Source organism: Cyprinus carpio, chromosome A17 (genome assembly GCF_018340385.1).
Source record: "Cyprinus carpio isolate SPL01 chromosome A17, ASM1834038v1, whole genome shotgun sequence".
NCBI lineage: Eukaryota > Metazoa > Chordata > Actinopteri > Cypriniformes > Cyprinidae > Cyprinus > Cyprinus carpio.
In genome coordinates, this window is record NC_056588.1 from 18,585,517 (window position 1) to 18,598,957 (window position 13,441).

Consider the following 13,441-nt stretch of genomic DNA (forward strand, 5'->3'; position numbering starts at 1 on the left):
GTATTTATTTATTTATGTTTATGCATGTTAGTTGGACCCAATGACTTTTTGGTAGCACCATATTACGTTTTTTTCTTTCGTTTTTACACTATTCTAAGAAAAAAAATATTTATTTATTAAATCATTTATTTTTTCATTATGATATCAGAAGAGTTGATCAGAACTGTTTTTCAGGACACGTTTTAGTTTTATGCTTCCCAAAATATCAATATGATTTTTACTAACAAAGTCCCTTGTGGTCCAACTAATAGGTCAAAAAGATTATATTGTTTCATAATTGGAGACATAATGAGATTCTGTGATCTAATTGCATAGTTTTAAGGTGTTTTTTAAAGCTGAAATACAGCTTCAATCTAAGACTGCTGTCCTAGTTGACCAACAGATCTTTGAAGATCTACCCTGATCAGGTTTCCACAGTTACTTGACCCAAAGAGTTTAAGGGATCTTACATACAAATGGTGTGGATACCCCCACAATTCATGTCCTGTGAAACACTATTTATTGGGGAAAGCAAATAAAACAATCTCGTTCTCATTCAAGTTTAATGTCATCCACTCTCCAGCAAGCCGTCTCCTTCCATGAGACAATCAGGTTAAATGCTTAAAGTCCCCAACCAGTGCCAACTGTGGGTCATAAATGTCCTCAAATGTATGTGGTAGTGGCCTTACAAAAGAGCGCCTCATCATCAGTTAAGCCACCCGGAGGAAGGGGAAAGCGGCACTCGACTCACTCAGGAGTGTCGTACAGTAACATCTGAAACCTTGAGACTCCACATAACACAAGTCACCTTTCTCTCTCTCTCTCTCTCTCTCTCTCTCTTCTCTCACTCTCTCTCTCTCTCTCTCTCTCTCTCTATATCTATATATATATATATATATATTTAAAAAAGTACTTTTTTTAAGTCAAATTAGGTAGGAATCTGCTTATAACTGAAATAATGGAATGTTATTTGATTGTTATGTTGTCGAACTGTATATATTTATAAATAATCTAATGTATATAAAATAAAATATACAATAAAATATATACACCAACACCAATATAACATTCAAATAATTAAATATATAATATTCAATCATTCAAATAAATTCAAATAAGTTAATTACATTTAAAAAGTATTATATTTACATTATTTATATTATAATATTTGTATTAAAAAAAGTATTTTAAAGGACAAATCAGTTAGAAATTATGCTTATAAATAAACTTTTTTTTACAATAATTAAAACATTACACTTTAATAAAACCAGTTACATTAAATGTTACCATATGAAACAATTCAGTCTCCAAAACTGCATATATATATATATATATATATATATATAGATATATAGATAGATAGATAGATAGATAGATAGATAGATATATAGATAGATAGATATTTGTGTTTGTTTATATTTAATGAAAAGTTACTACAGCAGCAGTCAAGTATTTCATGAATGAGACATAAACAAGACATCCAAGTGTGGACAGTCAGCATAAAATAGAATTGACTCAGTGTGTCCAAATTGTGTAAGACCAGTTGAATGCATCTTCCTAAATTTTGTATCTAGACATAAAATGCCCTCTATCACAGAAATTACTCTTACTTACTATATTTGGCATGCCAGTTTTGTCAAAGTTAGTCTGCATGCTGTATATATATGCAGTATCATTTTCACAGTCAGTTCAATCTCCTACCTTTTGCTCATGATGCAGAGCTGAGCCAGTCTCTCAAGATCCTGGGCCTGTGAAGCCTGTTCTGATAACTCCTCTTGAGACAGACATCCTGACGTTCCCAATGTTCCTTCTTCCTGAGACCCTGATTCACACAAAGTCTGTCAGAAACCTCACAGCACTTACAGAGACTCACACGTACAGAGACAACAAGACTGTGACAGGAGTGAAAAAGACAGAGAGGAAGGGAGGGAGGGTGTGAGAGGAGAGACGGCCGATCGCTGCCACCACACCCACAGATTCAAATGCTCTTACAAGGAAATGAGACGTATGAAAAACAGAAGACTAAGAAGACCAGCAGGAACAACCAGCTTTGAGCATTCAAAGAAGACAATTTCAAGAAAATTACAAAGCAATACAATTGTCTGCCTGGCTACCAATGAAGACCTGAACCCCTAATGTTTCTGAAATCCAACTTAATAAAGAGTAATTCCTTTCTCATGTTTCCCAAACTTTCACAACATTCTTTCCACAAAAGGTGACATTTTGAAAAATATACTGGTGACTCTTAAAATGTCAAAATTCTCTAAAGTTACAAAAAAAGTAAAGCAAATTCCAAATCTTCTGAAGTCAAAACTATCATTTTGTGTGAGGAAGAGGCTGAAATTTAAGCCGCTGTCACTGAAATCGAGACATCCGCTATAGTTCTCCCTGGCACATTTTCATGTGAATGCCAGAAATAGTGATGTCTAATGCGTAAATGAATGGTTCTTCTGAGTCATATCTTTGTTTCCTTTTGTGTTCTATGAAAAAAAGGAAGTCACACAGGTTTGGAATGACATGAGGGCAAGAAAATTCTTCTTCTTTTGGGGGTGTACTAACATATTATTAATGAAGATATACATTTTAACATGAGACTAGCATTATAAAATCATCAAGAAACCTTTCTGTGCAAAGTTATAAAAGTATCCCAACACATGTCATATAAACTAGTATCAATTTTGCACATCATGCAGAACAATGCCAGAAAGAGAGTGCTTGACCATTATGAAAAACTCTCTGTCTTTTCTTCTCTGTTTAAGACTTCCATTGTAATGTCCAATATTTCACTGTAATTCTAACTGGAACCTGGAACAATCCTTACAAATCCCATGAACTTGGTAGAGAGCAATATTCTGAATCTAATTAACATCTCAGGACTACACAGTAAAATTATGCTGAAGTATACTTCGTTTTTATGTTTACAACAAGGAATGCGTATGCTGAGCATGATACAAATTTTGTCTGTATTAAGTATGTGTATGTGTGCACTGTGCTGATGATGAAAGTTGCGTCGGATGCACTATACGCATACCGTAGTGTACAATTAGTAGCAACAGAAGTACACTTTCGACACCACTTCATACCGCAAAAGTCGAAAGACATGAGCATATGCATGTTTACATAGAAACTAATGCATGCTTACATAGAAAAACAATGGCAAATTAGTGCAAAAACATGTTTCTGTGTGAACGGCCTCTAAGAACCGCATTTATGTATTCAAACCCAACTTTATTAAACAGGATTGATACATCTGTTGAATGCAGCAGTAACCATATCACTATATATACAAAGAAATTCTCAGTTTATTCGTGTATCCCAAAGGCATGATGGGAACTGAACAAGTTTGGGCCAGTGGGAGGAAATCAAAGCAGCATTCACCCAAAATGCTGAATCAGGCAGCGTTTCCAGGATACTCAACAGCTCTTTAATGAGGTAATGTATAGGCTGGTCATATATTTCCCTAGACTCCTGTATCTCTGCCCATGCTAGAGATATATGCTGTCTCATCAGCCTGCAGACAGCCAGAGGAATGGCAGACGTGCACTATGGGAGGAGATCGATGGGTCTCCTTCTTCCATAAATACCGGTGCATCTCAGGGCAAATAAAGATGGACCTCTGTTAAATATATTACTTGCTATTTATTTGCTGCAAACTTGTGGTTAATCTGTGGCAAATTTGTGCCAATGTTTGCAGGAAGTTTGCCACAGGGATTGGTCACTTTTGCCAAGGAACTAAGGTTTGGAATGGACAAAAATGCTTATTTAATGAATTTTATTGAAAGTATGCTTGTTACATTGCTATGACAGTAAGTGACTAGGTCTCATTCACTAATAGTTTTGTAAATTATTTAGTATTTGTATGCACAGGAGAACTTGCATACATATGCTAATTAAAAAATCTGCATAATTAACCACACATGCGCAAGTACATGATTTGTTCTTAGCCTTGTTCTAATGATAATGAATTTGGAGCACTCCAGATGAGTCTGATGTTAGTTTAATTTACACTATAACTAGTATAATTTATACTATAATTTATATAAAACATGCCCAGTCTCAATATCAGTGCTTTCTGCAAAACATTTTTGTCTTTGATTGGAACGTATCTACTACTCTATTTATGAGTAAGCCATTGAATCATTCACTGAACCGATTTGTTCATAAACACAGACTCATTCTGGAAGGAAAGACCAGCACTGTCTACTAGGTTGATTTAGCTTTGGATTTGTTTGGAACTTTTTTTTCACTGACTGAGGAAAATTACTTTAAGTAGCAGGCGATATTATTGTGTCTGAAACTATTAACTTCTTGTTTGCTGAACCACTGTATAAAGTAGATGTATAAAACACACTCTCTGAATCAAGCTGCTGTTCTGAATGTCTTGCTTGTGTTATATTGCCTAAATACATTATTGTACACAGCTATGATAAAAATGTCTAATATATTATGATACATGCTGACCAAAGAGTCACAAGTCCACTCAGCAGTGCCATAAAAGAAGCATTTACTGTAAGTAAATCAATAAAAAGTTGACTTGCCTGTGCTGGCCTGCAGTGAGGTGAGCTCGATCAATGCCACTTCGTAGAACATCTTCTCCGCCTGAATGAACTGCAGAGCTTTCCCATCTGATTTTATACGGGTGAAGGATTAGACATGCTTGTCACCAGGAATAGCCTCTTGTTATGATCGCACACATCGCCCAATTACTCAAGCTCAGTGAAATCCTGATTTGTTCAGCTGCTAGCATCACAAGACAATTTAAAACACTGGTGTTCACTGAACCATTAATGTATCGTCTAAAAAAATTAAAAAATAAAATAAAAAGTCAAACATAAAATCACTATTCTAGCTCAAGGCCTGTGTGATATTTTGATTGGTTGGTGTTTGTGTCACTTTCTCTTTTCAGCTCTATAGAAAGACACAAAGCTTGTGGCCGTTCTATAAATAGTGACTAAAGAGTTTGTTCAGTGTTTTCAAAGGCATGCCATTACAATCTCAGTGTAAGAAGATGTCATTACAAAAACCTGACCAGCAAGGAAAGAGTTCTTAAAATAGCCATGAATGACCTAGATAATGGCAGGATTTGTCATTTGTATGTGCTGATGTTTCTATTTTGGTATCATAAAAGTACAGCTGGACCTCTTGTTAGCATGTGAAAAGTGACAAATATGCTTTAGCTACTAAATTTATATATATAAAAAAAAAAAATTATATAAATATATATATATTATATATATATATATATATATATTATATATAATATATATATATATTTTTTTTTAAGATTATATATATATTTTTTTTTTAAGAAATGCATAATTTTATTCAGAAATGATGCATTAAATGTATTAAAAGCAACAGTAAAGACACTAACATTATATTTACATTTAATCATTTAGCAGACGCTTTTATCCAAAGTGACTTACAAATGAGGACAATAGAAGCAATCTAAACCAACAGAAGAGAAATAATATGTCAGGGGTGTGGCAAGTCTCGGTTACACAGTACATGTTGCAAGTTTTTATTTATTTCTTTATTTTTATTTTTATATATAAAACATAAAAAGAAAACAAGTCGAAAGAATAGAAAAAGAATAGAGAATGCTAGTATTAGAGGGTCTTTTTTATAATAAATAAAAAGAAAATGAGAAGATAGAATAGAAAAAGAATAGGGAATGGTGTTAAAGGGTCTTTAAAAAAAGAAAAGAAAAAGACATTCATAGTGTTACAAAAGGTTTTTATTTTAAATAAATGCTGCCCTTCTGAATTTTTCTAAGAATCCTGAAAAAAATGTATCACGATTTCCACAAATGTTAAGTATGCACAACAACAAACAGCACAAATTTTTTCAACATAGTAAATATTAATGTATTCTTGAGCAGCAAATCAGCATATTAGAATGATTTCTGAAGGATCATGTGACACTGAGACTGGAGTAATGACTGCTGAAAATACAGCTTCGCCATCACAGAAATAAATTATAATTTAAAATATATCAAAAAAAAAAAAAACATTTAATGGAGTAATGACTGCTGAAAATACAGCTTCGCCATCACAGAAATATGGCAGATTGGTGAGCAAAAGAGACTTCTTTAAAAAAAAAAAAAAAAAAAAAAAAAAAACATTTAAAAATCTTATTGACCCCAAACTTATATATTTACACACACACACACACACACACACACACGCACACACACACACACACACACACACACACACACACACACACACACACACACACACACACACACATTTACACACACAAAACACACACTGATGAAAATGTGGGTTGTTATGGCCTGTGTAAATATGTTGACATGCGGTTGCTTGGGTTTTCAGAGTAGTTTTTAGCGATTACCTCTGTGGTTTCTAAGGTATTTGTGTGTGATTGCTTAGTCTCTATGATATTAAGGTCCCTTCTCATGGCACTGTGAGATTTCACCCATTTTAAAATTATCTTTGTGGTTTGTGATTTATTTGTGTGTGATTGCTTAGTCTCTATAACTTTAATGGTATCATTTAGGCCAGTGCCACAAACTGTGCAGGATGAATAGCATACCTAACTTTTACAGTATGTTATATAGAGTGTGATTGTGATTGTTTGATCTGCTGTGCATCTCACTGTAAGCAGTGCTTAGTTACAGAATGATGCCCCTATTAATTTGATCTTTTCCACGAATGAGCAGCATATTCCCAGGTGTCCCAAGCATATTTTTAGATCCCAGCTGGCTGAGGAACATCTGAATTTGCTGACTAACAGCATGATGATCAGTTTGAAAGTGATAAATCTATTTGTGGTTCATGTGATTCTAACCCCTGAATTTGCCGTGGAGGAGAGATCAGGAACTAATGCATTCTGCTTTGATTTTGTAATTTTTTTTTTTTTTTTAATCATCTGATTAAAAGCCTGTGTCCTAATGCTTCATATTTTAGAAATACTGCTTGATATACAGTATATATTCAGTCAGTGCCAGTCATTGAGACACTATTATTTATTTTCCATTTTCTTTTAAATTTTACTTTAGCTTTATTGATGTTTTTGTCAATTATATTACCTTTTACCCTCAAATATGTCTACATTGTATTTAATCCTTTTTATTTTATATTTAGTTAAGTAAATCAAGTTAATAAATAAATATAAATAATAAATGTTGCCTTGGCAACTACTGTAGCTGAAACAAAATAAGGTAAAGTTTTTTATATATTCTATTTAATTTTATTTTATTTAATTTGATTAATTTATTTATTTTAACTTTTTTATTTTTATTTTTAGCAACATATCTTTTATGGTATAAGTTCTAGTTTAACTTTAATAACTCGGTGGTAAGAATTGTATATTTAGTTTCAAGTGAGTTTTATATATGAAATGTAATATTATATATTAAATTATACATTAAATACCCTCTCTGAGCTATTTTCTTTCTTTTTTTAACCATCTGGTCCCAAAGTGATTTTTAGTGAATATATGAAGTCAGTCCACTTAAATATTTAATTATCTAACACAATGACACACATTTAATTTTGGCTGACAATATATATATATATATATATACTGTATTTTTTTCTCCATTCCCCGTGTACAGTACATTATGATTCAAAAGAAGTGAATATTAGGGGTGCCAACTCTAAGTTTATATTTGTCAGTTATGCAGCTTCAAATCTCAAATATGCAGCACAGCAATTTTAAAGAGCAGCAACTAAAAATAAGTTGTGGATGATGGTATAATGAGTGGTGATATTTTTTTTTTTTTTTTTTTTGATGCACTGTGATGTGGAAGAAGATGTTTTGTTTATTAATAATCACTATACCAGCTCTGGTGCGTTAGAGGAAATACAGATGCAGCACTTTATCAACAAATAAATATAGCTGTGTCCTTCTGCTTGGCATGTATATTTCTCAGTAGGACTATGGAAAGAAATTTTCTTTTTTGTTTTTCTCGTTGATCTTGCCAGCTCAGAAGTGTCAGCGCGAAACTGGGTCAGTATGATCACAGCCATTGTATCTACTTTCAGTCTGAAAATGAGTACAGGATGAATATATTGTTCATTTCATCTTCTTAAGCAAAGAACTCATCCCATCTGACTTCATATGTAACTGAACAGATATGACAGCCTGGAGTTCATTGTTTTCTACAATGAGTGCTTTGGAGGAAGAACATTCACTATATCTATATTCACTATATATAAAGAAATGTATACTTTGCTCAGAAAGGATAAATCAGTTTTAGTAAAAAGTGACAGTAGACACAAACACATTAGGCCTATTATATATATATACAGTATATCGATTATATATATACATACATACATACATATATATATATATATATATATATATGAGTGTGTGTGTGTGTGTGTGTGTGTGTGTCTACTGTAACTTTTTACTAAAACTGATTTATCCTTTCTGAATTAAAGTATTAATTTATTTAAGAAAAAAAATCTTACTGACACTTTTCTTCACAAGTTTCTGTGCTGGTCTGTTATTTTGTATATCACTAATTTCTAATTTCAAATTGGTCACCTCGTATATTTTACATTTGTTTGTAAAAATAAGTAGCATTGCAATACTAATATATAGGCTATGCATGAGCACTGGTCCATATAGTCTTATAGTATAAGAGAAGGGCAGAATACTTCAGATAAAATACCTGCTAACCTTTGATTCCAAATCTTTCATTTATCCGCAGCTCCCCAAATCACCTATTTCAATTTCCCTTGTTGTGCACCGATAAAACAGAGTAATGTTTTGCATGTAATTAAACATCTTATTCAATTAAACGATAAAATCGACATCAATTATTTCTGTTTTACGTAACTACACAGAGATCACTAAGTCCCACCACTATTTACTAGCATACTGGTTAAGATCAGCACAAATATGTTGAAACTAATTCACATGTAATTGGATTTTAATTGGAAAAGAGGTCATGAATGATCTTGGTTAATGACTTAGGTCATGTAAATGACCCGTCTGAGCTGAAACTGATGGTCTTGAACCCATTTAAACTCTATGCTTTAGTAATTGAGCGGCCATGGGTATGTATGTCACGTAACACTAGCCTGCTGTTAACGACAGTCCATAGATGAATAATGGCAGCGGGGCTCGTGCTGGCTCTATGCAGGTTAATTAGCTGTGATGCTCTTTCAGCTGACAGACGATAAGTGTCCACAAATCCTCTTAGGAAAAAGACCACACTCAAGAAGCTCCAGCTGAAAAGGCCCTGCAAAAACACTCTACGTAACTTCTTTGCACAAACAATATGAAATGTCAAACTGAAGTTTCACTACATGCTTATTTGTGCAGATAAAAAGGATTTATTTATTTGTTCATTACACATTTTGGAGTGAGAGCTGATGTTTTATTGAAAAGGATACAATTCTTGTCATCAATGTAGATTTCGGCAATCTGTATGGAGGTAAAAAAGAGAGAGAATGTTGTCTGAAAAAAAGCAAACCTCAAGTGCTCCACAAAATAAAAGACAATCTCATACAAATGTCATGGACATAATGATTAACAACAAAACAAAACAAAACAAAACAAAACAAAAAAAAAACAAAACAAAAAAATATAAAATTAATCAATAGAGTTCAGCAATTTGTATGGAGGAAATAGTACAAATTAATAATAAAAAAAATCAAACTCAGGTGTTTCACAAAGACAAAACCTCATAAAACATGTTCAGGAAGTTAAATTTAACCCCTCTTAAAATAATTCAAAAATAAAAATGAATAAATAAATTCATTTTGCATTAAGTAAATTAAGTTTTTTAAAAAAAGACCAATAGAATGGAAGATTTTTCACATCTTGACAGTATTTTTTTAAGTAAATTAAGCTTTTTAAAAAAAGACCAATAGAATGGAAGATTTTTCACATTATATATAATATAGTATATAATATATATATTATATATATATATATATATTTTATAAATTATGCATTTTTTCACATTACAGTAATGCATGTTTTAGCAATACAATAATGTAGAAATGTAGAATGTGCTGAAATGACATGAAAATTGTCAGAATGAAAACAAAAAAATGTTCCTAAAATTAAAATAATTGAAATAATTATTTTCTTTAAGCACAACATAGTTTTTATTTTTCTTTCTTTATTTAGACTGAAAATATTACTTACAGTAAACATGTTTTTAACAGTGGTTGCTCACTCCAGATTCATTTGAAAAGTAACATTCTATTTCATATAACTTTCTCAGATGGAATGTTACAGTTAATGCTAGTGATAAATATTAGCAAATTCTATGTTCTTTTATTACATTTTGTAAGGTCAGAAGCAACTCTGTCTGGCCAATGTCATACCACACATTCCAGTACTCTTGTGTAAGAGCCACTGTTTATATTCTGGACACTGCCTGGGACCCTTGTGAATTTCTGAGAGTTTAAAGGGATCATATGAGGAATACATTTTTTCTTTCTCTTTGGAGTGTTACAAGCTCTTTGTGCATAAAGCAGATCTGTAAAGTTGCAAAGACTAAAGTCTCAAATCCAAAGAGATATTCTTTATAAAAGTTAAGAGTCAACCACTCCTACCTAAAACGTATCGTTCTAACACGCCCCCACATATCTATGTTACAATGTGGGAAGATTTGCATGACGCCGCCCAAATGTTCACACAAAGAAAGGAGGCGTAACTTTGATTCTCGCTGTAGTATTGTTGCTGCTGCCGCCGTCTCCGTTGTAGAGATGCTGTGTATTTCATTGTGAAAGCAAAAAAAAAAAGAACGCTTTGTCATGCCTAGAGCTGATCCCTGCTGGTCGCTGAGGAAAAAAAATCAACTTTGTCCAGCCCGGGGTCGTCACATGTGGTTGCCCACCGGCCGCTCCTTCATCGAATCCACCGGCTCTGCCGTTCTCAAGCCCACCGGCCGTTCCTCAGTTCCAACATTGCAAGGACAGTCTGGCGCTTCTGACTCACAGCCTGCACGTTTTTTTTTTATTAAAGAATTTGCCACTGATGATTCAAACGTGAGTTTTGAGCAGTGTAGAGTAGCGCATGTTGTTTGTCGTTTTTCCAGACATGGTTTTATGTTTACGCAGTGCGATACGCAACGCATAAATAGTAATTATGTCCCCACTAGATGCAACAAATGTCTCGTTTATAATGGGTTTTATTGTTTTTGTCTTGTTGCGCCGGTTAAGGGGCGTAACATTTCCGTCACACGCTTGAGGTATTCAACCAATCACAATGCACTGGATAGCTAGCCAATCAACGTACACCTCGCTTTTCAGAACGATGAGCTTTGTAAAAATCAAAGCGTTTCAGAAAGGTGGAGAATAGAGGAGCAACAATAATGTACATTATGTGGAAAATGATGTGTTTTTTGAACCTTAAACTGCATAAACACATTGCATTACACCAAATACACAAATTTTTTTCTTTTTATCAACGTCATCTGACCCCTTTAACAGGGTAACCCAGGACGAGTAAGCAGGGCTGAGGGTTTTTATCTGATGGACTGTCACTGAATCAAGTCCATGATTAGACAAAAGAAGTGAACACATAAGAGAAAGAAACATGTATTAGCAGCAGACATAAGATAAACCGCACTGATTTTTCATGTAAACACATGATGGAAACCAAATGGTTATTGCAACACAACGATAAACAAGCCTGCTTAAAACCATCTTAAGCACGTCTCATGCTGTGCACAGGAAACAAAATGTGAACACACACTCTTTGCAAAGGTTGGTGTGCCATCGAATCATTAAAAATCTACATGCACAACCAAGAGAATGAGTTTTGCATGCAAAGAAATGCATTACTTGTACATTCTGGTAAAATCTACCAATTACATTTGCATGTAAATGACCATATCTTAAATGTAAAGCCCATTAGAATAGGTTCTATCCCATAATGCATCATTACAGCGCTCCATCCTGCAGGGCTCACCTGATGCAGGCAGTTGGGAAGCGAGTGGAAGCTCTGCACATGTGTGAGTCCCAGCAGGCAGCTCAAAAAGCAGTGCAGAGCAGCCTTGGAGTCTCCCTCCTGCTGGAGCTGCTTGCCCAGTTCAAACAAACCCTCACGGCTCCCGTTCAGCATCCCGTACTTGGGATGGCCCGCCAGAGAGACCTGCCGCGCGCGTTCACGTGCCAGACTGCACTTACGTCTCCCATCTGAGCTGCGGCACGGGCATGGAGAAACAGTCCGGAGGGATGGCGCGGTAAACACACAGTCGGAAGCAGAGATATCGGTCGCTGCGACCTCAGAACAGGAACAGAATACAGCTTCTCCTCTCCCTCCTCCTACGATCCGTAAGAGCCAAGGGCAGGAGGGTGCGTGGGAGGGATTGTGGAGACGGGACCGCGCAGCGCCGCCCACGCTGCTGAATCGCAAAGAGCAGAGGAGGCAGTCAGGACTTGGATTTGTCGGTTGAGTGACGCTGCTCGCAGCCAATTGTTGTACCGCAGTACAGATGGTGGACGCTTTTTCTAAGTTTTAAAAGAAATTCAATTAGTCAATTCACACTGCAATTGATGAGACTAAAAAGGAAGTCTTTGCAGATGTTATTTTGGGAGATTAAAGGGATAGTTCACAAAAAAAAAAAAAAAAAAAAGATAGAGAGAGAGAAAAGCATATACAGGCAGGACAAAATTAATACAGTGGCTCTTGATGATATGCTGAGGTCTTATGAAGTGAAGCAATCGGTCTGTGCAAGAAACTGATGATCACACAATAATAATATTACACTTTATTTTCTACAGTGCCTTTAAAAAGTAGCATCTCAAAGTGCTTCACAAGAATTAGATTAATTCAATTATACAAAAAAAGATTTAAGGGAAGATTTAAAAACACTAAGGACTCAGCTTGCCTAATCTCAGCAGGCAAAGAATTCCAAAGTTGGAGCAATTGAATAAAACGCCCAATCCCCCTTAGATTTTAAATGAGTAAGCAGAACAATTAAAAGGCCACCTTCTGAGGAGCGGAGATCACCAACTGATCTCCTGAAAGCATTGCAATAATCAATGTGAGAAAATACAAAGAGGTTGATTAACTTTTCAGCCACCATGGAATTACAACATATAGGACGCAATCTGGCAATATTTCTAAGATGAAAAAAACTATGTCTTAAAATGAAAAAGCACAAACCAAACCAGAAAATGTATAAAATACCCATAAAAAATAGCATAATTATAAAAAGGCACACAAATCATGAAGTGTATGTGTATGTTTGTGTGTGTGTGTGTGTGTACTGTGTCGTACGTAGGTGACAGAGTCTTTTACTGTCTAAACAAGGACATCTAATATTTATTTACATGGGTGGGGTGACTTCAGTGTTTACTGTTCTCTCACAGTCTGGTTATAAATGTTGAGCTTCAGTCATTTTGTCCTCTAGAACTAATGCTGATGATAGTCTTGTGTCCATAAACCATAATCACTTCCTATCTAACAGAAACAGGAGCAGTCAATGACATCACCCAGATTACTCAGCTACTGGAATCAT

The 13,441-nt window shown here is 34.6% G+C and overlaps 1 protein-coding gene across 1 annotated transcript; it reads right to left on the reverse strand.

Annotated features, from left to right (window-relative positions):
• Nucleotides 1-1,421: 1,421 nt before the first annotated feature.
• Nucleotides 1,422-12,397, reverse strand: LOC122148190 (consortin-like). Its single transcript, XM_042774322.1, has 4 exons — nt 11,887-12,397; nt 9,354-9,384; nt 4,518-4,604; nt 1,422-1,801 (listed from the first exon to the last, which is right to left on the reverse strand). Exons 1-4 carry the CDS (start codon nt 12,037-12,039, stop codon nt 1,677-1,679), a joined length of 396 nt encoding a protein of 131 aa, XP_042630256.1. The 5' UTR covers nt 12,040-12,397; the 3' UTR covers nt 1,422-1,676.
• Nucleotides 12,398-13,441: the final 1,044 nt, after the last annotated feature.